At 47.1% G+C, this 23,816-nt stretch overlaps 1 protein-coding gene across 4 annotated transcripts; it reads left to right on the forward strand.

Moving 5' to 3' along the window:
• The first annotated feature begins 16,006 nt into the window (after positions 1–16,006).
• Positions 16,007–22,845, forward strand: CIRBP (cold inducible RNA binding protein). 4 transcript variants are annotated; one of them, XR_007771369.1, is made up of 8 exons: positions 16,007–16,122; positions 17,253–17,361; positions 17,443–17,549; positions 18,029–18,170; positions 18,258–18,342; positions 18,540–18,604; positions 20,970–21,055; positions 21,305–22,845. XR_007771369.1 is itself a non-coding variant. In XM_050933964.1 (7 exons), exons 2-7 carry the CDS (start codon positions 17,259–17,261, stop codon positions 19,050–19,052), a joined length of 522 nt encoding a protein of 173 aa, XP_050789921.1. In that variant the 5' UTR covers positions 16,008–16,122; positions 17,253–17,258; the 3' UTR covers positions 19,053–19,789. The 4 variants fall into 4 exon arrangements, 2 of the variants coding, with proteins under 2 accessions (XP_050789921.1, XP_050789922.1); XR_007771368.1 differs by having other exon boundaries at positions 16,008–16,122; positions 18,537–18,604; XM_050933964.1 differs by lacking the exons at positions 20,970–21,055; positions 21,305–22,845 and adding an exon at positions 19,036–19,789 and having other exon boundaries at positions 16,008–16,122; positions 18,537–18,604.
• Positions 22,846–23,816: the final 971 nt, after the last annotated feature.

The raw sequence follows: 23,816 nt of genomic DNA on the forward strand, positions 1-23,816 counted from the left end.
TGGCTGGTCCCTGTATCCAGGCAGAGGTAGCGCGTTACGCTCCGGGGTGAGCTAGCCAATGGGGATGCTCTGACTGCGGCTCCCCTCTGCACTATTCCAAGGCGATTGTGAAGCGGGTCACGTAGAGCGCAGAGCCAGGGCCTCTCTGCATGGCAGCGAGACAGAGGGAGAACTCAGCGTCCTTGGCCTGTGTCATTAGCAGGCCAGCCTGGGGTTTCGGGGGTTTAGGAAGCCCTGACAAAAGTGCCCCAGTTGTGGGGGTAGGGGAGGGGTTGCATTTCCATCGTGCCAAATTAGGTGCATGTGTGACTTCCATGGAAACAGCAACCGGGACTTGGCCCCCCCAAGGGCGCGGAGCCTCGTTATTATTTATGACTCGACTCGCCCTGCAGGGGAAGGAGCTCGTAAGCCAGACAGATCCTGTGACATGAGGGATAATGACATGAGGCCAAAGGTTTGGGATGGAGGGCGGCAGCTAGGGAAGGGGGAGACCAACCATCGGAAGCCAGGGGCAAAGGGAGGCTGCCCCTGGGAGAGCCCTCTGCATTTGCAAAGGGGGAGAGTTTGTTTGTTTCTAATGGGAGTGGCAGCCATGGTGGGGATAACGTGAGCCCGAGTCTCCGGTCTTGTGCAGTCGGTCACACCTGCAAAGTGGACGTGCTAATCAGAATGGGAGTGCGTCACTCCTGCTTTGCACTGGTGCAGATAACCACACAAGGAGCAAGATAACAGAATCAGGCCACTGGTCTCCTCTGGGTATCCCAGGTTCGGGGTAGTGGAGATTCTTCACAGATATCAGATCCTGCATTACTCCAAGCCTACAAACAGGGCCTCGATGCTGTGGAAAAACAGCCTGACATACAGCTCCAGGTGGGGTTGGGGGTGGAGTTCCCAAACATGCGTTGCAGGGGGTTCTGTATTACGACTGCAGGCCAGGCCTGCCATTTGCCATGTGGGTTTTACTAGTGACATTGAATGGGCTGATTCCATTATTGGGTTTGTATGTGAAAGGACCGTCACCCCAGAGGCAGGGAGCACAGAGATCTGAGGTGCTATCAATTGAACTGTTACCCGAAATTGGGCCAGCTAGTGAGCCTAGGGAGAACAATGACCCACCAGTTTGGCAGAAAGCAGCACGTTTATTATACTGACAGTTAAACTCAAAAGAACAGGGTGGAGGTGTGTGTGTCATACACACACTCGCATACTCACGCTCCCTGGACAGGCACGGCACTGGAGATGTCAGGATCCTTCAGGGTAAGTGTCCCACAGCACAGTGATGGACGGAGCAATGAAGGTAAGTCTTCCCGATGGACTGCAATGCGGCGAGCCACTGGCCAGGCGGTCCTGGCGAAGGGTCTTCACGGGAGGTACCATCTTGGGAGTGCACAGCCGAGCACATGGCCCCTTCCCCTTTTAAGGATCTGCTCCTCATGGCCTGTGACTAGAGATGACTTGGCCACGTCTGTAGGGTGACAGACAGCAAGTGCGAAAAATTGGGACGGGGTGGGGGGTAATAGGAGCCTATATAAGAAAAAGACCCAAAAATGAAGACTGTCCCTATAAAATCAGGACATCTGGTTACCCTACAGGTCTTGTTGGTCACATTCCACCTTAGACAGTGTCCACCCCTCCCACCTCTCCTTTTGAGCTTAGGTGTCAGTATAATAAACGTGATGCTTTCTGCTAAACTCTGGTGGGTCATTAGTCCTCCCTAAGCTTACTAGCTGGACCAATTTTGGGTAACATTAGGGTTAGGGGCCTGGCAGGCACAATCTGCAGTGAAAGGGGCGTCCGTAATAGTGTCACAATGCAGAGGCTTTCATACAAGGTTAGGAGGCAAACGTGGGCAAAGGAAGCCATTGAATTCAGGTGTTGGCTCACTGAAGGGGCTTGATTTTCCCCTGAATTGCACCTTGCATGATCATTCACACCAGGGCGAAGCCAGTGCAGGACACCACGAGTTGGATCTAGGAGTGGATCTAGTGTGAATGTCTGCACAAGGCACTGGGGAGTGGGGAATGAGGTCCAAGGTCTTTCAATTGGAAAGATAAAGGGATTCCAGTCCTGCCATTCGGCTTTCTAAACACTCACGCACGCGCACAGCACCACTACCCCCGGGCCCTGGACAACCAGCAGCCAGAAGCGCTGTCCGAACTTGTAGGGCAAGATTCTGATCTCAGCTCCATTGCTGCATGTCCAGAGTTACTGCTTGTCAGCCAGCATGGCTAGCCTGGATTTACAATGGAGAAACTGACATAAGAATCTAGCCTCTCATACACTCATAGACTCATAGGTCAGAAGGGACCAATATGATCATCTAGTCTGACCCCCTGCACAAGGCAGGCCACAGAACCCCACCCATCCAATTTTATAACAACCCCTAACCCAGGACTGAGTTATTGAAATCCTCAAAATTGGTTTGAAGACCTCAAGCTGCAGAGAATCCACCAGCAAGCGACCCGTGCCCCACGCTGCAGGGGAAGGCGAAAAACCTCCAGGGCCCCTGCCAATCCGCCCTGGAGGAAAATTCCTTCCCGACCCCAAATATGGCGATCAGCTAAACCCTGAGCATATGGGCAAGACTCACCAGCCAGCACCCAAGAAGGAATTCTCTGCAGTAACTCAGTTCCCATCCCATCCAACATCTCCCCGCAGACCATTGAGCAGACATATCTGGTGGTAATCCAAGATCAATTGCCCAAATTAACGATCCTATCATAACATCCCCTCCATATACTTATCAAGCTTTGTCTTAAAGCCAGAGAAGTCTTTTGCCCCTATTACTTCCCTCGGAAGGCTGTTCCAGAACTTCACTCCCCTAATGGTTAGAAACCTTTGTCTAATTTCAAGTCTAAACTTCCTAATATCCAGTTTATACCCATTCGTCCTCGTGCCTACATTAGTACTAAACTTAAATAATTCCTCTCCCTCCCTAACGTTAACCCCCCTGATATATTTATATAGAGCAAGCATATCCCCCCGCAGCCTTCTTTTGGCCAGGCTAAACAAGCCAAGCTCTTTGAGTCTCCTTTCATAAGGCAGTTTTTCCATTCCTCGGATCATCCTAGTAGCCCGTCTCTGAACCTGTTCCAGTTTGAATTCATCCTTCTTGAACATGGGACACCAGAACTGCACACAGTATTCCAGATGGGGTCTCACCAACGCCTTATATAACGGTACTAACAACTCCTTATCCTTGCTGGAAATACCTCGCCTGATGCATCCCAAAATCGCATTTGCTTTTTTAACAGCCGTATCACATTGGCGACTCATAGTCATCCTGCTATCAACCAATACCCCAAGGTCCTTCTCCTCCTCTGTCGCTTCCAACTGATGCGTCCCCAACGTATATCTAAAATTCTTATTATTAATTCCTAAGTGCATGACCTTGCACTTTTCACTATTGTATTTCATCCTATTTCTATTACTCCAGTTTACAAGGTGGTTCAGATCTTCCTGAATAGTATCCCTGTCCTTCTCCGTGTTAGCAATACCCCCCAGCTTTGTGTCATCCGCAAACTTCATTAGCACATTCCCGCTCTTTGTGCCAAGGTCAGTAATAAAAAGGTTAAATAAGATCGGTCCCAAAACCGATCCTTGAGGGACTCCACTAGTGACCTCCTTCCAGCCTGACAGTTCACCTTTCAATACGACTTGCCAGAGTCTCCCCTTTAACCAGTTCCTTATCCACCTTACGACTTTCATATTCATCCCCATCTTTTCCAATTTAACTAACAGTTCCCCATGCGGAACCATGTCAAACGCCTTACTCTCATTTCCCATGGGCGCATCTCCACTGCCAGCAGCCGTGACAGGCTCAGACAGTTTTACCACCCGCTTTGCTCAGGATCAGCACCTGGGCACAGGGTGGGGCATTTCAGGCAAACACGAGCCGCCTGTTCTTCCCCCCCCCCCCCCCCCCCGCTTTAGGAGAACAAAGGCACTTGCATCAGAAAGTTTCCTGCAGGGACACAGGGCAATCAATGGTGTTAGTGCAGAAGCACATCGGTGCAGCCAAGAATCTGATCCTTTGTTGCTATTTTTTAATTCCCTCTCTGTAATGAAGAGAACACCCAGAGATAAACAAAAGAATGTAAGTTACAACGAGGCCTCGCTTCCTGGAGAAGGGAGGAGGTGTAGGAATGGGGATGATGCAGGCTGAGATAACATTTATGGGACTAGCAAGGGGCGCTAGAATATTCTGGGCATTCTCTGCACTTTGAGGTTCTCTGCAGTTGTGGCTGCTATCTGCAGAACCTCAGGGCTCAGGTAATTGCTCTGCTCCTTGTATAGTCATTTGCATTTGTGTAATTAGTCATAATTTATAAACCTTAATAATGATACCTAGCCATTATCACCTGTGGATCTCAAAGCACTTTATAAAGGAGGCAATGTTACATATTTACACATGGGGAGGCCAAAGCACAGAAAAGGGAAGTGACTTTTGTCCAAGGTCCCCCAACAGCCCAGTGACGGATCTAGGAACTGAACTGCATTGTCCTGAATCCCATTCGGGTGCTTTAGATACCAGAGTGCACTGCAGTGGGCCTGATTCTCCACTGCGCTGCGAAACCAGTGCAAAGCTTCATTCATTTTGCACAGGTGTAAGTGACTGCACAAGATGCAAGCCATTGGAGAATTGGGATCCTACATTTACCAAGATGCCAGATTCAACTCACAGCAGCATCTGCTCAGCCTTTCATTCTTCCACCGCAGATAAACTGTGTTCCTCGCAGTTTACTGTGTGAGAATTTCAGACAGCACCCTCTTAACCTGAGATCCTCTTTCCACTGCATGGACACTAACAACCCTGTGGTGGTCTTTGTAACAATTGAAGTTTGCTTCTGGTGTCCTTGGTCAAAATTTCCTTGCCTTAACATTTGTTATGCTGTACACTGGTTGATTGCTGACCTCCACACCAGAGGTGGCTGCATTTCAGATGATGTGCTTGTGATGGATTGGATCACAGAAACCCCCTTGGGAGCTGCCACCTGATGTGCCAGGACTACTTCTGCCCTTGCTTTCCCTGCCAGCTTTAGACTCCAGCACCCTGTCTTGCTGACCCAGACACTCCTGTCTGCTCCAACAAAGACCCAGGATCTGACTTACTTGCCCCAAAACTGCAGGTTTACCTGAAAGCAGCTCACCGAAGTGTGCTTGTCTTAACACCCAGATGCCCAACTCCCAATGGGGTCTAAACCCAAATAAATAAATTTTACCCTGTATAAAGTGTATGCAGGGTAAACTCATAAATTGTTCGCCCTCTAAAACACTGATAGAGAGATATGCACAGTTGTTTGCTCCCCCAGGCATTAATACATACTCTGGGTTCATTAATAAGTAAGAAGTGATTTTATTAAATACAGAAAGTAGGATTTAAGTGGTTCCAAGTAGTAACAGACAGAACAAAGTAAGTCATAAGCAAAATAAAATAAAATGTGCAAATCTATGTCTAATCAAGCTGAATACAGATAATCTCACCCTCAGAGATGCTTCAGTAAGTTTTTTCTCAGACTGGACACCTTCCAGGACTGGGCACAATTCTTTCCCTTGGTATAGCTCTTGTTCCAGCTAGGTGGTAGCTAGGGGGTTCTTCATGATGGCTCCTCTCCTCCCTTTGTTCTGTTCCACCCCTTTATATGTCTTTTGCATAAGGCGGGAACCCTTTTGTCCCTCTTTGGGTTCCCACCTCCTCCTTCTCAATGGAAAGACACCAGGTTAAAGGTGGATTCCAGTTCAGGTGACATGATCACATGTCACTGCAAGACTCCAAGCCTTCATTCCTCCCAGCCTGACTCACAGGAAGGCCTGCCTGCAAACAGAGCCAGCCAGTCAATTGCCCTGGTTAATGGGAGTCATCAAGATTCCAAACCACCATTAATAGCCCACACTTTGCATAATTACAATAGGCCCTCAGAGTTATATTTCATATTTCTAGTTTCAGATACAAGTGTTACATTTATACAAATCTGCTGATCACACTCAGTAGATTATAAGCTTTGTAACGATACCTTACAAGAGATCTTTTGCATTATATTCACTCATTAGCATATTTTTATAAAATCATATAGGCTGTAATGTCACAGTGCTGTGCATAGTTGCAAAAGCCTTTTCAGATGAAAGGTGATATATAAATAAATGTGATAAATGGTTAGATGGTGGCGCAAGGTTGGGAAGAGTGGTGGCTGATGCTTGTGATGATGCAACTTGGCACTTCTAAAAGAGATATTGACACACGCCCAGATGCAGGCTACAGACAATAACCTGCGTCGCCTCCCTGGGAGGCCCTAATGCCAGAACTTCAGTGTGCCGCAAGGCATCTGTGCTCTAACTACACAAAGAGGCTGGGAGAAAGAAAGCGTGGGATGTTTACCAAGATAAAATAAGATGACGTCTGACTCTGCAGGAAGCCTGGAACCTGCCAGATGTTTCCAGGGTTCCCAAGGGGATTTGACGCCTGCACTTAGCGCATTAGGAAAGAACAACAGTTATTGCACCTCACCCTTCAGAAAGTCCTCGGACACAACCAGGGAAGATTATTGACTTGTGCTCTTTTCAAGCCCCCAAGATCGGTGCTGGTTTGAGGCAGGATTTGTGTTGCTATGCATAGAATTACTGAAGCGAGTAACGGTAGTGGACCTATACCAGCCCTTCCTGACCAGTGCTGCATGTAGTGCTGAAATGAAAATCAAGTTGAGCTCAAACTCAATCTCTGCTCAACACAGGGGTTCAGAATCCAAAGTCAGATCACTCCAGTACTTTGGGGCGTTTGGAAGCCTTGGCCCTGTTTCTTGGACTAAATGCAGGAGTCACGGGGTGACACTCTATGATCCGCATAATGCAGGAGGTCAGACAATGGCTTCTCAGTATGAGGGTGATGACCCAAGGTTTGAGGGATGGAGTGCAACCAAAATTCCTAGCTACATAGGAGGGGGGTCCTGAAACTGATTTTGGTGGTAACATGGGACCCTAACAGGAGCAATAGAACGATGTATTAAACAGGCAAGGATGGATGAAGAGCAGAACAGAAATAAAACCCGAGCTGGCCAAAGCCAATGGGTCTTTGTGTTGATTGGAAAATGTACTTATTTGCTAAGGCTGAGATGTTGGATGCCTAACGTTCTCAGGCTTCTGTAAAAAACAGAGCCTGAATTGCTCCAGATACCAGTGAATATTCTCTATACTCTTTGTTTTCCTGTCGTTATAGAGAAAGTTGCAATTATGGCGTTTCTGATGAAAAGACAGATGGCCCAGATCTACTGCAGCTTCTTCTGAGTGGTGCCGTGGGTCTGTGTCCTTCATTGAACTGTAGCTTTGTGCTGTAACGTATAAAGCACCGCTCCTGGGTAAATCACAGAGGAAATGCAGCCGTAGCAACCTCTCCTGCTACAGCAACAATGTGACTGCGTCAGGGATTTTCACCTAGTAGGGCTGGGTGAACAGCTCCCCTATGAGAAATGGGGAAAGATAAGACTGTTTCTGTCAGTGTGCTTAGTGCCTGGCAGAATGCAGAACTGACTGAATATTTAACCGATGGTGCTTTAGATTCTGAATCCAAAGTTGGAGCTGTGAACGCTCACTGTTATGAAGGGGGAAGCCTTCATGCAGCAGGGTATAAGCCAGCCTTTACCAGATGGAGATCAGGAAGAAATGTCCCTGATGGGAAGGGGAATATTTCATCAGGGAGGAGCAGGGGTTGGAACTTGTCACTGTCGGAGATGGAATATTGAACTAGATGGATCATTGGTCTGATCCAGTCCAGCATTTCCTATGTCCCTAGGGCCCAAGCAATAAAGAAAAACAACCAGGCTAATCTGTCCATGTATTTAATAGACACACCAGATCAGGGCATATTTTGTTCACATTCCCTGGCCTTCCGCCCCAAGAATGACCCTGCACCTAGTATCTGCAGTAGGACAGGTTCCGAGCACTTTACTAGTGTGTAGGGGAGGTCAATATGGGGGAAATCCACGCTAAGTAGCGGACTATGTTTTCCCTCTCTCTCCAACTGTGGAAGCATCCTGCTGTCACAACGCTGGCCTGAATTAAAACAATGAACTCAGCAGTCACTAGCGGCTGCAGTGCAGTCTACTGGGACGAGCAATGGAAAGGATGCCATGACTCCTGAGCAAGGTATGACTCGACCACTGTGTGAGTCTGGGCAAGTGGCTAAACTTGGTCAGGTCCTCCATCAAACTGGACATATCAGGGCTGTCGCAAGTCTTAAACGCCTTGGTATCTTGAGATGAAAGTGGTAAATGGCTTCACTAAGAGATCCCCCACTGCCTCCAGGGAGAACTTCAGTGCTACAGGAAGCAGGGGCTGCTCCAGGCACCAGCACGCCAAGCGCGTGCCCGGGGTGGCAAGCCATGGGGGGCGCTCTGCCAACCGAAGGCAGCCTGCCTGCCGTGCTTGGGGCTGCAAAATACCTAGAGCCGCCCCTGACAGGAAGTGGTGTTTTTGCTTCAATAGGTAATGCTCTTCCTTCTGAGCTCATACAGAACCAATTCCAAGTAGCCAGTGGCTACTGTTGTATTAATCTTTAGTAACTGTGACCCTACTAACTAAGGCTAGGAAATACAGATAAGTCTTTTACTAGCATGGCTTTGCGCCAACACCCTTTATACATGTTCCATCATGACATTAATGGTTGATGAGCTTCTGGAGGATGTGTCTTTCTGATGAAATCTTAATTATTTTAGTATTATAATTGGACTGATTATTTAACATTAATAAAAGCAGCAAAGAGTCCTGTGGCATCTTATAGACTAACAGACGTTTTGGAGCATGAGCTTTCGTGGGTGAATACCCACTTCGTCAGATGCATGTAGTGGCTACATGCATCTGACGAAGTGGGTATTCACCCACGAAAGCTCATGCTCCAAAACGTCTGCTAGTCTATAAGGTGCCACAGGACTCTTTGCTGCTTTTACAGATCCAGACTAACACGGCTACTCCTCTGATACTTAACATTAATAGTGTACCAAAGACAGCCTGGATCAGGAATTCATTGTGCTAAGCACTGTAAGAACACAGATGAAAATACAGTCCCTGCTTCAAAGAGTTCATAGTCTAAGAAGACCACTTGCAGTCATTATATGGCACTTTTCATCATTTTAGGGTTGTTGTGACTTCAGTAATTTCTCATAGGGAAAACAAACTACTATTTACAATTTGTTCAACAGGGTAAGGTAAATATGCTTCATGTCTATCGTAACCCGTGTGCTGGTGCTACTCACAGGCTGCCCACCCAGCAGACGGGCACACTGCAATGGTGGGTAGTTATTTTTGCGTAGCGTACCTTCAATTCAGTTTGTACAGTGTGTTGGGAACCTGGAATGAGAAGTGCTGTAAATCTCAGCCATTGTTATAGAACCATATATATTACATATTATCAGCACACGTTATGTTTCATTGCCTAATTAATTCTATGACAACATGGGAAGTTTACTGGGCCACCGGCCAGTCAATTACTAGGGCCGCCCAGAGGATTCAGGGGGCCTGGGGTCCTCCTGCCACTGAATTGCCGCCGAAGATCCACCCCGGGATCCGCCGCTGAAGTGCCAGAAGGACCCCCCGCCGCAGGTCTTCGGGGCACTTCGGCGGCAGGTCCCAGAGTGAAAGGACCTCCTGCCGCCAAATTGCCAACAACTACCCGGAGTGGAAGAAGCTCCAGGGACCCGGACCCTGCGAGTTTTCCAGGGCCCCCGGAGCGAGTGAAGGACCCCGCCCCAGGGCCCCTGAAAAACTCTTGTGGGGGCCCCTGTGGGGCCCGAGGCAAATTGCCCCTTTTGCCCCCTCTTCTGGGTGACCCTGTCAATTACTGAGATACACTCCTCATCCTGATATCAGCAGTCATGTGATAAAAATTGATCAGCTTGTTGGGATGCATCCCTGATACACATTAAGAGAATTTCCTGATACGAATAACAGCTCAAGGTGCCAATTGTGTGGAACAAACAAACTTGTTACAGTGCCAAGCAGGTGAAAGCGTTGCCTACAGAATATTACTCCAGGGAGCCTCTGGTGCATCTTCCTTGTTTATGAGCCAACGTGACATATGCTGTTACTAATGCCCTGGAGATAAACTGGGTGGGAATAAGTGGCTGTGGAGCAAATTAAGCCTCTTGGGAGTGCAAGATGTGGGACAAGGAAACGGTGAGGGGCTATGAGAACTAGCCTGATTCTGATCTCACTGACTGGTATAAAACCCCACTCGTTTCCACAGAATTAATCTTAACTTACGCTGATATAAATCAGATCAGAATCAGGCCCTCTGCCTTTGGCCCCAGTCCCAAGTCAGTGGCAGTCTTTCCATTGACTTTAAAAGAAGCTAAATCAGACCTTAGGATCCAGATCCTCAGCTTTGGACAGAGCAACACTGATTTACAGCAACTGAGGATCTGTCCCTTGGAGCTTGGGTAGCAGGATTTTAAAGCAAAAAAATTGACTGAAATTACAAATGAAAAATCAACTTTGTTGCCTGAGGAACATTTAACTTGTGTCAGTTTTGTGTCGGGAACAAAAAATGCTTTTCAAAATAAAAGTGTTTGTTCCCATTTAATATTCCCCATATCAGAGGCCCTAGGAACAAGGATAAAGATACAGCATTGCTCTTTTCCCTCCCTGACCCCGCTGCCAGAGCACCAGTGTCCTACATGCAGTACAATGTTTTATATCTCCACTTATAAAATGGCTCCACACTTCAAGGTCACTTTATCCGCTCTCATCACAAACCAGGAATGCAGATGTTAATATGTCTCTGATTCAATCAAAGCAGCCATGCTAGGAATTCAAGCTCAGGGCCAGCTTGATTGTTTTTTCTCTTCCCCTCCAAGGGCAAAAATGGATTTGCAATCCCAAACCCACACAAGTCAACCCTGCCCAACCCTGGCAACTTTTTAAATTATCATTGATTTTGATGAATGCAAAATCTTATGCAATATTAGGTAGAATTAAAAGCAATCCATGATTGTTCCATATTTTAAGCCAAGATTTGACATCACTGTATGAAAAAGGAAGTACATGACATTTAAAATCAACAACAAATGAATGAGTTCTTTGTCTGCAATACTGTACCCCTTGTTATTATTTAGTTTTTATTATGTTATAATTATATCTCATCATTTTTTAAATTGTTGCTTTAATTGTATTTATTTATTTGTTGGTATTATTATCTGTTTTATTGCAAAGCATCTAGGATACATTTAAGCACTAAGACAGTTTATACAAAATATATTATTATTTTTATTAATTTGCATGAATTACTTGGAGATTAATACATTTTGCAAATTAATGAGTAAACAAACAAAACAATAATAAAGCAAGGTTGATGAATCACTAAACATTTTTGATTAGCTGTACTTATTTTATTGAATACTTCATAGCACAATATACTATGTGGTGTATATTTTGCAGAAGCAATGATGTCTTAGTACTGTCATATGAGACCTATAGACAGTGGTTCACTGTGAAAGCTTTGTTGAAAAGTAGTGAAACCACCATATTTTTGTGTGTAGGTTAGGGAAGCGACAGTTAAGAGATTCTCCATACATCTGAAGAAGTGATTATTTTTACCCATGAAAGCTTATGCCCAAATAAATGTTAGTCTTTAAGGTGCCACCGGACTCCTTGTTGTTCTTGTGGATACAGACTAGCACAGCTACCCCCTGATACTTGAGATTCTCCTGTATTTTATTATTACCGTACCAACATGGAAAATCTGTTTAGGATATGGGACATCAAAGCAGTTGTCCGATGAGTTCCCTTTTCCTCAGTCCACAGATCCCAAAATGGGTAGGAATAACACAATACTTTTACATAACAATGGCAGGCAGATGACTCCTTTGGATTTGATTGTGGTTCCTATTGCTGCTTTTGTTTCCACATCCATTAGGAAATCACCCAAATTACAGCAGCCCTGATCTAAATGTAAAGTAGAAAGCCTCTCAGGAATTTTTCTTCTTTCTTTGTGACTGGGAATGCTATTAACATTACAAACAGAAGGTGGTTAGGGGATGGGGGGAGAACTTCAGTTTGTATGTCTTGAGCTGAACCGCAAAGTAAAATGATTTTGAGTCTTTCTTTTGCAATAACAATCTCCATCTCATTTAAAGCTCATCTGAATACCTTCTCTTTTTTCCTTGTGCTTGTATGTCTCTGCCTCTGCTCTGTTTTTGAGTGGCCCAGGATCACTTTATGAATCAGCATAACCCTTGTGTATAGAGGGATGACTTGCTTTATAAATCATCTACCTAGGCACTGCCATGATGAGACTGGGGAGATGGAATTACTTTATGGTGTTTAGACAGGGACATAAGGACATGCCCTGAAAATAGGGTCACTCCCAGTATTCAGACATGGATGGTCACCAGAATGTGTGCATGTTTGTGAGGGAGGGACACCAACAAGACACAGGACTGCTTTATAAATCAGCTCCCTGTGCCATGCTTCAGTGTGGGAGATGCATGATGTTTAAAGTGAACCCAAAGCAATTATGTCTCCCTTCTGCAGGCATCAGCATAAAAACACCCACTTTCTGTGGTGATTTAAAATGACAGCCAGGGCAGGGCACTTAGGAGCTCATCTTCTTACCCTACCTACCCTGTTAGTGATTCTTCTCAGCCACCCTCCCAGTCCTAGCTGTAGTCTAGTCAGTTATTATTATTTATAGGGTACTGCCTAGAGGCCCCAATCAGGATCCGGCCCCACTGTGTTGCACCCTGCGTACCCAGCCCCTGCAGGGTTCCTTACCATCTAAACAGACAAGTGAGATATGAACAGTGTAGGCGTGTTTGGCAGGCTGCAGTTTGGGGGTACAGGGGTATCTGGGGACAGAAGGAATTATGGGGGGCATATGGGAAGTAGATGGGGGCTGTGCTTGGGGGCACATGGGTTGTGTGCAGGGGCTGTTTTGGGTGCACACGGGGGTTATGCGGGGGCTGTGCTTGGGGGCACATGGGCTGTGTGCAGGGGCTGTTTTAGGTGCACACGGGGTTATGTGGGGGCTGTGCTTGGGGGCACATGGGCTGTGTGCAGGGGCTGGGGTTATGCGGGGGCTGTGCTTGGGGGCGGATGGGTTGTGTGCAGGGGCTGTTTTGGGTGCACACGGGGGTTATGCGGGGGCTGTGCTTGGGGGCACATGGGCTGTGTGCAGGGGCTGTTTTGGGTGCACACGGGGGTTATGCGGGGGTGTGCTTTGGGGCGGATGGGTTGTGTGCAGGGGCTGTTTTGGGTGCACACGGGGGTTATGCGGGGGCTGTGCTTTGGGGCACATGGCTGTGTGCAGGGGCTGGGGTTATGCGGGGGCTGTGCTTGGGGGCGGATGGGGTATCTGAGGGCACATGGGATGTTTTGGGGGGCTGTGGGGGTTATGGGGGGCTGTGCTTGGGGGCGGATGGGCTGTGTGCAGGGGCTGTTTTGGGTGCACACGGGGGCTGTGCTTGGGGGCGGATGGGGTATCTGAGGGCACATGGGATGTTTTGGGGGGCTGTGGGGGTTATGGGGGGCTGTGCTTGGGGCGGATGGGCTGTGTGCAGGGGCTGGGGCTATGCGGGGGCTGTGCTTGGGGGCGGATGGGGTATCTGGGGGCACATGGGATGTTTTGGGGGGCTGTGGGGGTTATGGGGGGCTGTGCTTGGGGGCGGATGGGCTGTGTGCAGGGGCTGTTTTGGGTGCACACGGGGGCTGTGCTTGGGGGCGGATGGGGTATCTGGGGGCACATGGGATGTTTTGGGGGGCTGTGAGGGTTATGGGGGGCTGTGCTTTGGGGCGGATGGGTTGCGTGCAGGGGCTGTTTTGGGTGCACACAGGGGCTGTGCTCTGGGGCGGATGGGGTAACTGGGAGCACATGGGATGTTTTGGGGGGCTGTGGGGGTTATGGGGGGCTGTGCTGGGGGTCGGATGGGGTATCTGGGGGCACATGGGATGTTTTGGGGGGCTGTGGGGGTTATGGGGGGCTGTGCTTGGGGGCGGATGGGGTATCTGGGGGCACATGGGATGTTTTGGGGGGCTGTGGGGGTTATGGGGGGCTGTGCTTGGGGGCGGATGGGGTATCTGGGGCACATGGGATGTTTTGGGGGGCTGTGGGGGTTATGCGGGGGCTGTGCTTGGGGGCGGATGGGGTATCTGGGGGCACATGGGATGTTTTGGGGGGCTGTGGGGGCTATGGGGGGCTGTGCTTGGGGGCGGATGGGCTGTGTGCAGGGGCTGTTTTGGGTGCACACGGGGGCTGTGCTGGGGGGCGGATGGGGTATCTGGGGGCACATGGGATGTTTTGGGGGGCTGTGGGGGTTATGGGGGGCTGTGCTTGGGGGCGGATGGGTTGCGTGCAGGGGCTGTTTTGGGTGCACACGGGGGCTGTGCTTGGGGGCGGATGGGGTATCTGGGGGCACATGGGATGTTTTGGGGGGCTGTGGGGGTTATGGGGGGCTGTGCTTGGGGGCGGATGGGCTGTGTGCAGGGGCTGTTTTGGGTGCACACGGGGGCTGTGCTTGGGGGCGGATGGGGTATCTGGGGGCACATGGGATGTTTTGGGGGGCTGTGAGGGTTATGGGGGGCTGTGCTTTGGGGCGGATGGGTTGCGTGCAGGGGCTGTTTTGGGTGCACACAGGGGCTGTGCTCTGGGGCGGATGGGGTAACTGGGAGCACATGGGATGTTTTGGGGGGCTGTGGGGGTTATGGGGGGCTGTGCTGGGGGTCGGATGGGGTATCTGGGGGCACATGGGATGTTTTGGGGGGCTGTGGGGGTTATGGGGGGCTGTGCTTGGGGGCGGATGGGGTATCTGGGGCACATGGGATGTTTTGGGGGGCTGTGGGGGTTATGCGGGGGCTGTGCTTGGGGGCGGATGGGGTATCTGGGGGCACATGGGATGTTTTGGGGGGCTGTGGGGGCTATGGGGGGCTGTGCTTGGGGGCGGATGGGCTGTGTGCAGGGGCTGTTTTGGGTGCACACGGGGGCTGTGCTGGGGGGCGGATGGGGTATCTGGGGGCACATGGGATGTTTTGGGGGGCTGTGGGGGTTATGGGGGGCTGTGCTTGGGGGCGGATGGGCTGTGTGCAGGGGCTGTTTTGGGTGCACACGGGGGCTATGCTTGGGGGCGGATGGGGTATCTGGGGCACATGGGATGTTTTGGGGGGCTGTGGGGGTTATGGGGGGCTGTGCTGGGGGTCGGATGGGGTATCTGGGGGCACATGGGATGTTTTGGGGGGCTGTGGGGGTTATGGGGGGCTGTGCTGGGGGTCGGATGGGGTATCTGGGGGCACATGGGATGTTTTGGGGGGCTGTGGGGGTTATGGGGGGCTGTGCTGGGGGGACACCTGCAGTGTCTGGGGCACACAGGGTTCTCCTGGGCTGTGCTATGGTGGGCACGGCACGGGCTATGCAGGGCGCTGACGGACAAGGCCCTGCTGTGGCGTTCACTAGGGGAGACAGGGCTGGTCGGGGGGGGGGGGGCACCCAGGCTGGCGCGGCCACGCTGCGGGTGACCGAACGTCTCAGGTACCGCGGGCGCCCTTGGGCGGCGAGCCCGGCAAAACAAGGCTCTGCCCCGCGCGGCATGGTGGGTGATGGCAACGCACGAAGCGGCCCCCCCCAATCCAAAATGGCGCCGCCGCCTCAGGCGGCCGCTTTGTTCCAACAGCGGCAGCGAGCGCCGCAATGCTGCGAAGGGCGCGAAACTGGGGCACCACCGCCCCGCCCCCTGCCCGGCCCAGGGTGAGTCTGGGCGCAGGGGAACGAGGGAGGGCTGCAGCGGGGGAGGCCGTAGCCAATCAACACCTTCCACTCTCTCATCCCACAGGGACGCGTCTGCAAACTTTCTCCCTCTACCATCCAATCAGCACTTTCCGCCGCACTCCACCCCCACGTGGGGAATACGAAGCGCGCATCACTTCTCTCTCAGCGTCTTATGAATATTAACCAGGCTGTGACCAATCAGGAGGAGAGGCGGTGCTAGAACAGGCGCGGAGATATCTCATTCCGGCCAGTGGATATTTGCATATTCATGAATAGGGCGGGGTCAGACAAGGGACTATATAAACAGCTGCGCCTGCAGCTCGCAGCGTACATCGTGCTGGGACTTTGAAGCGTCGTGTTGTCTTTGTACTCACAGAGGACCGGTAAGGAACCCGGGCAGAGGCGGGGAAGGGCCTGGGGAGGCAGTATCGCCTGAGGCGGAGGCGCCCGCTGCAAGGCGGTGCCCCACAGGAGCGGCTGCTTTCCATAGAGGGAGAAGCGGGTAGGGTCGGTCTGTCCGCCTCCAGTTTCATATTCATTGTTATCAACTGCAGGAGTGCCCAGCAGGGCGAAACGCACCGCTTGCCCTGTTGTTAGGGGGAAGGGCGCGCAATTAACGACGACGCCCCTTCGGAAACAAAATGGCGCCCGGTCTCGGCCGGCGCAAAATGGCGTCTCCCTATTAGCGCGCATGCGCCGAATGGGCGGGGCAAGGTGGGAGGTGCTAAGGGTTGGAGTCTTGCCGCAGGTCGTATGCGCCTGACTCAGACCGTGGATCGTGTGCGCATGCGCCTTCCCGGGTGCCTGGAATGCCGTGAAGCTGGACCGCTCTTCCCCATCGCGCATGCGTGCGAGGGAACGAAGTAGGCGTCGTGCGGCAGGGCCTCTTGGTTCCTGCTGCGGCGCGTGCTCCTGAGGTGCGGGGAGCCGGTAGACACACACACTCCAGCCACAGCCACTTCAAAGGCAGCTTCGTTTCCTACGTGGCCCGGCGCGCCGGGCGATGTTACCCCACGCTACGGCAGTCGGTTGGTGTCTGGCCTGATGTTAGATATCCGCCTGAACGGGGTGGGAAGGGCTCTTCCTGATATGGACCCACCGGGGCTTGTTCTCTGTGGATGGGGACTAAGGAAATGGACCCCCCACACACGGGTTCTGGTCTTGGGGGGACTATTGCTTGGCTGCAGGGATAAGTCATGCTGCTGGATAAATTACTGCCACTGTGGTCTTCTCATTTCTGTAATCTGGCTAATTTTTTGAAATAAACACTTCTAATTGATTTATGTTTACATGGAGGCTGACTATCAAATAGATACAAAGCTGTGGTTCTCGTCTGTGAATTGCACATGGCAGCTTAGTACTACCAGCTGTAGTATTGATACAAGTATTATGGTCCTGGTGACACCAATCTAGTGAATTAATCCCTTGGTTCTGTGTGATTCCTATATACTGAAGCAACAAAAATAACTTTTCATGTGGGATTTAACAGTTGATGTCATGTTTTTGTTTACAGAACAAAATGGCATCAGATGAGGGAAAGCTCTTTGTTGGTGGACTGAGTTTTGATACCAATGAACAGTCACTGGAGCAAGTCTTTTCCAAATACGGACAGATATCTGAAGGTAAGAACAAAATAAGGGGGTGTGATGAGTTTTATCTTTTTATGATAGTGGATATGTGCCAATGGTGTCTTTGTTTTTCAGTGGTCGTGGTGAAAGACCGAGAGACCCAGCGATCCAGAGGCTTTGGATTTGTCACTTTTGAGAACATAGATGATGCTAAAGATGCAATGATGGCCATGAATGGAAAGGTAAGATTTTGTGTTCCATTTTTTCAGAGACAGTGTACAGAGCTGCAGAATCATGATATCCAGAGGAGGAGTAGTCTGTTTTTTATTAAGTAGAATTAACCATTGAGGGTTTAGAATGGCAAAATCATAAATGATTCAGGAATTAAAATATTTTGACAACGCAATGGAATATTAAAATTTCTAGAAGCAGCTAAAGTAATGGGCAAGTCTAAAAATATAAAGGAAACCTAGATAGGCAGACATGCTCTCTTATTTCAAGCAATATTTTTATTTTTGAGTGCTCTGTAAATATTATTTAATGGTGGTGACTTGATTCTGATTTTGGATATGAGGGCAAACCATTATGGACACAAATGACTAAAACTTTTTCCAATTTGTACCGTAAGTTTGGACAGCTTATTTGGCAGCTGCTGTCCTGTTAAGTTTTAAAAGCATGTAAATAGTGGTACAGTTCATTTTATTTTCTGTTTTGTTTTTAGTCTGTTGATGGGCGTCAAATTAGAGTTGACCAGGCAGGTAAATCATCCGAAAACAGATCCCGTGGATATAGAGGGGGTTCATCAGGTGGCAGAGGCTTTTTCCGTGGAGGCAGAGGTCGAGGGGGCCGTGGCTTCTCTAGAGGTGAGTTAGCGTAACTGATTTTCAATAACTGACTTGAAACAGAAGTTTTTCAATGTGTTAATTGGGTCTTTATTGTGTCCATTCAAGGAGGTGGAGACAGAGGCTATGGAGGAAGCAGATTTGATTCCAGAAGTGGTGGATATAATGGATCTAGAGACTACTATAGCAGCAGGTAAACAAAATGAAAGTAGACTGTAAGAGGTTCAAAGTGCTGACTGTTGAGGTTTTTGTCACAACAGCCCTGAAATAACTCACTTAACTTGACTGGGATGTAAATTGGCTCAGTCCCAATAGTACAGCAAAAGTGTAATGTGTGTATACATGACAGCATGTTTCATAAAACAAACATTTGTTACTTTTTACTAGCAGGAATCAAGGTGGCTATGGTGACAGGTCTTCAGGAGGGTCCTACAGAGACAACTATGACAGTTACGGTAAGTTTTAGTTCAAAAGGGAACGAAGAATATACTGCCTTGGGAGCTCTCTAAATCGATTGACCTGTTGATGTCTGAAAATACTGTAAGGCTCAGTTGGACCATACCACACTCTTTGTTCTTGCCCATAAGAACCAGTCTGTTTGCAACCAGGCCTTGGAGATGTTTGCCACTTAAATTCCTAATTTTAATGCATGTGTAGGACTTGCCTGGATCTAAGGCAAAGCAAGTGTAGTAAATACTCACATACCTGAAGTTCGAGAATTAAGCAAAACTCCAGATGCCCTCTAACAAACTTTAATCAAGGGTGGGGGACGTTCTCTTAAGCTCTAGTGAACTAGCACTAGCCTCTGAAATAATACAGGGAGTAAAATGCTGGAACTTGTCTATGCTTCGGTGCCTTTACAATTGTGCCTGCTTCTTGTCCTCAGCTACACACAACGAGTAAAAATCCTTCCTGACTCAAGATCGTCCTTCCAATGGCTGTATTTATAAAGATTTTTGGAGCTTCGCTGAAATCGTTATTGTGTAGTACATCTACTTGTATTTTCACTTTTGTAGTATTATCAGTTCTGATCTTGTCAAACACAGCCTGACAGCTTCTGATATAAGATGGTCTGATTAGACTTTTCTTTAAGAAAGCTCTGTTTCCAAGTGTTTTTAATCTTTTTTGAAAGCACTACGGATTTTATTTTATCCTCTGTGATAAGCCAAGGTGTTTTTTTTAAAAGTTGTGATGTTGGGGCCCTAATTCAGTTTTTTGAGATAGAAAAGGACCTTTAATTCAATGTTCACTGGAAGCTGAACAAGCTGTGGACTTTATATTTTTTTTTTTTTTGAAAGTGCATTACCTTCGTCTCTTGTAACATTCCTTTAGTGTAGCAAGGTAGGCATGCAGCCTGGGTGTAAATTGGAAGGCAAACCACCTTGATATACTTAAAGAGAAACTTGCTTGTATGTTCAACCTGCATAACGGTATTTTTACTGTATGATGTAAATTACCCAGAAATAGACTCTCGCAAACTTACCATAAAAGAGGTTCTTGAAAATGTTTATTTATATTGTCCTTTTTTTACTGGAAGAAATATGCATATTCCATTGATATTGTATTTGAAGTGGTAAAGGATTCTTGTATACAGTTTTCTTTGGCTTTACGAAGCCTATTAAAAGACCGTCTGAAATGAACTCTGCTCCTGACATTTACATTTCATTGCACAACACAGTCCTTGAAGATCTGGTGAACAAACCAAGTAATAAGGAGGAGGACTCTAGAGAAGAGAGCCTAGTGATAGGAGTATTAAAGCAAGCTAGACTTACTGACCATTGGAGAGAATGTAATCTTAAGCGGTCTTGACATGTGAATACTGTCAAGATGTTTTCACATATGAATAGTCAAATTGTCTAGTGACAGACTACCAAAAGTATTGTAATGACTATCTTGTTATACTTAAATCAGCAAAAGTGGAGGGGAAAAACAGCTGGCCAGTTTAGTCAGAGGACAGTTCAGGATTTTCATAAAATAAGCAGATATTAAAATTTGTAGTCTGAATCAGTCTTTTGAGAACAAGTAGTTACTGGTTTGACACAGTGTTCCAAGGTAGACAAATTGACTTAATTAGCTAGCTTTGTCATTGCCTTACAAGTTCTAAGAATTCTCTGCTAGCGTATGGAAACTGCAGTGTCCTTGGAGAAAAGAAGTGTTGTGCCTCCAACAGAAACCTCTGAGACGAAAGCTGCTTTCTGGGCTAGTTCATATGTGGAAATAGTCCTGTAATTCGAGGTAACTCCTTTTGCTCATGTCCGCATCCTTCCTCTTGTTGAGAGCTCATTTGAAAGTCTAATGTACCTGTGAAATATTCCTCTGACAGTTTTGGTCAACTAATGGAAAAATTTTAAATCCACGCCATCTTTGGTTTGTGGCACAACTTCAGTTCCACAGGTCAGAGTTGGGCATACAGTCATGTCTTGCCTAGTAGGTATGGAAGCAAGATGGGAAACAGAATTCCCTGACTTGATTGTGTTCATCTATTGAGACTCTTCCTAGACTCATTAAGTCACTTAATTGTAGCTTTCTTTACCATCTTACTTGTTGTCATTAACTTTCTCCCATAGCCCACACTGTTCCTAAGCAGCCATGTCAAAGTGGTTAACTGTCTCTGCTTAAGGATCAAATGATATATATTGGCTGGCATATCAAGGCATCAGCCAGCCCTGGAATTTCCCAGACTGTGCTTCTGTGATGTGATAGGGTTCAGCGAATGGCTTGTGAAACCCTTGTATATGATGTGACTTGTGTTTGGGGAGGTGGGTGGCAGTGTAAACACCGTGGTTGGATATGGCTAGTAACACACATTTGCTTTATCAGGTTGAAGAGAAGATGGACATTTGAGCCTGAAACAGCATTCCTGAACATTTCATGAAAGCAGTACCAACAATCAACTTCCTAAGCAGGTACCATCTACAGTGCATTCCCTTGTAAGAAATTACTAGACTAGGGGAGAGCTCTTTTTGGAGAAGTTTGATTTTAGGTTTGGTATATGTACATGTACCAGAATTAACGTTTTGCCTTGTGCTAATATCCTGAGAGAAATAAATGTGTTGATAACTTGACAAACTCTTGGTTAGTAGTTGCAGTTTTAGATAATTTAATGTGCATATGGATCTGCTATTTGTAGAACTCATTGTCTTGTTTTATTTCAGCAGTGAGCTGCATTGAAGAGGATTGATACAGCTGTTGACTGAGCAATGGAGTTCAAGAGCTTTGAGCAGTGTATAATATCTGATATAGATCAAGTGAACAATCTGACTTGTAACAATTATAACTGATAGAATAAATTGGATTGGAAAAAGCAATGATTTTTAATAAATTCTATAAATAAATGCAAGAAAGATGTAGTCGAGGCACAATTTGATAGATTTTGGGTTATGTGCATAACCCAATATAATTTAAAGCGTTGGCACTGTGGAAATCTGCCCCTACTTGTGAAGGTCCAGTTGATCAGTAAAGGGTTAAAGATCATTGAGTGAGTCCCTGTGTAGGATTCTAAGAGGTTTGTTTGTGACGGGAGGGAGGGGGGGGAATGAAGGCTGTTCTTCAAAAATAATTTAGAATCTTGCCATTTTAATGGCTGTTGAGCAGGTAATGATTTGGTGGTTTTACCCCTTCATGACCAAGTCCAAGTTCAAAAAAATACAACCTGAAGTCACTGAAACACCATTGGAAGCTTGTATTTGGATGTTCTAGTGACATGTATTCTACCTGTTTTGCATTCACAAATATTACTACCTTCTGATGACCAAGTTTGATGGGGCACTATGATCATTTAAGCAACTACATAAATACTAGTGGTCAATATTAGTGTCTGTTTCAAACCTATTAGACTAATAAACCTTGAAATTTTAGAAATAAAATTTACATATTGAAATTTTTGCCTTCTAGATTAAGGTTCATGTACATTAGTCTACAGGTATAATTGTTTTGCACCCTCTGCTGATGAATGTTAAAATAATTCTAGGGGAAAGTGTCAAAATTACACTAAATAGTTTTCTAAAAGCTTTTCTAGAAAACCTCCATATTGGGTGGCAAATCAGAGCTCACTATTCTGCAACTAATTTTTGCCATTTACCAATTCCCAGCACCAAAAAAAATTCTACCTAAGTACTGTTATTACTTACTCCTTTTCCAGTTGAGAAATCTGTTTCTTTGCAGCTTACCGTAAATGGCTGTTTGAGACTTCTCATACTGTTAGGAGAAAAAACATTCACATTTGGGTTTGATTAAATAATTCTAATTTGAGTTTATGCCCTGAGATCTCTGCTAATCCTATTGTGTAAATCATTTAGCAGTTGGGCTACTGAAGGTGACTCAGCACTCGCAAAACCTTTTCTCCCAAGCCTCTGTCCACAATATGAAATTGTCTATTGGGGCAATTGCCTAGTACTGAACTAGTTATAGAGTCCTGACTTAATAAGGAAACTAGTATGTTGAAGGAATGCTGGCCCATTAACTTGCATTTAAGTACCGCAGTCAGACAAGCTTTTCAGAAATACTTTAATGTTGGGGAAGACTTTCATTACAATAGTGCTCAGAAGCCTCAGTTACTTTGAAGCCCCCTAGTTTTGGTGCTGTACAAATGCCTAATTCTGTACAAAAGTTTAGAATAGGGGCTAATCTACAGTTTTTGTACTATTCATGTAGAAACATAACAGTACAACCTAATGCAGTTGTAGTTACTGTTATACCATGTATAGATAAAAACTTATTTTACTCAGTTCAATTCCCTTATCTAAATAAAGTTGTACAAAAACCATACCAGGTTAAGGGATGACCAAATGCTCCAGCTAGGAGAGAAGAAGGGTGAAGAAAAATGGTTTACAACTGTTTAAAATGTATAAATGAAAAGATGCCAGTGGCCACCTTAGTAGTTGCCTTCTATCAGCTTACCATAGGTGGCGTAGAAGTGGGTTTTAATGACTTCCTAAAGGAGCATTCCAGGAGGACATTCCTTGCATAAGATGTGGCTCACCAAAAAGCCTGAAGGTTTGTGGGAGAAAGACAGAGATAGGGTTTGGCTTAACTATCCATTTCTCTCAAAGCTTGTACAAGTGCATCAGTTTCATACTTAGCATGTAGAAGTGCTTTAGAAACATTTGTCTAAAAGTATTTCAAAATGGGATCAAAAGGAATAATGCTACAGCCAGTAATAAACACCACCTTGAACAAAATATTGAAGACTTTTTGACTCCAGCCCCTAAAGTCAGCCAACCCAGTACCTACCTGTCTTTCCTCAAATGTGTTGACTCAACTTCTCACCTTACCAGCTTTGTGCTATTCTATTAAGGTGTTTCCTAGACATTTCTCAAATTCCATGTAATGGCTACCTTATGCGCTCATTGGTTTTGTTTCCTTGTACTTGTTTACCTAGAAGGGTCGAAATTAAAGCCCTGTGGGGGTAAAAACAGCCTTGCTTTCATTTGATCTGCATGCTAAAGTCACTTACTTCTGCTGCATGAACATAACTTATTCTCTCCCTTGTAGCTTTGTCTTGCTGGTGCTGCTCTGAGAACTTGGGTTCAAGTATCATTTCCCTAACTGAAACTTCAGTGAATCCTCCAGTTTGTAGCTTGCTCTGTACATTGTTCCTCATCCTTGAAGAACTTACGCTGGTGCTTATTCTGACTCTGAGGCCTTGGCTACACTGGCGCTTTACAG

The sequence above is a fragment of the Gopherus flavomarginatus genome, chromosome 24 (genome assembly GCF_025201925.1).
Source record: "Gopherus flavomarginatus isolate rGopFla2 chromosome 24, rGopFla2.mat.asm, whole genome shotgun sequence".
NCBI classification, from domain to species: domain Eukaryota; kingdom Metazoa; phylum Chordata; order Testudines; family Testudinidae; genus Gopherus; species Gopherus flavomarginatus.

Excerpts from the sequence above, each read along its gene's own strand:
- CIRBP (XM_050933964.1), top strand. The coding sequence starts at position 17,259 with ATGGCATCAGATGAGGGAAAGCTCTTTGTTGGTGGACTGAGTTTTGAT. Across the intron at positions 17,550-18,028 it reads TGATGGCCATGAATGGAAAG|TCTGTTGATGGGCGTCAAAT; the intron begins GTAAGATTTTGT and ends TTTTGTTTTTAG. Across the intron at positions 18,343-18,536 it reads AGAGACTACTATAGCAGCAG|CAGGAATCAAGGTGGCTATG; the intron begins GTAAACAAAATG and ends ACTTTTTACTAG.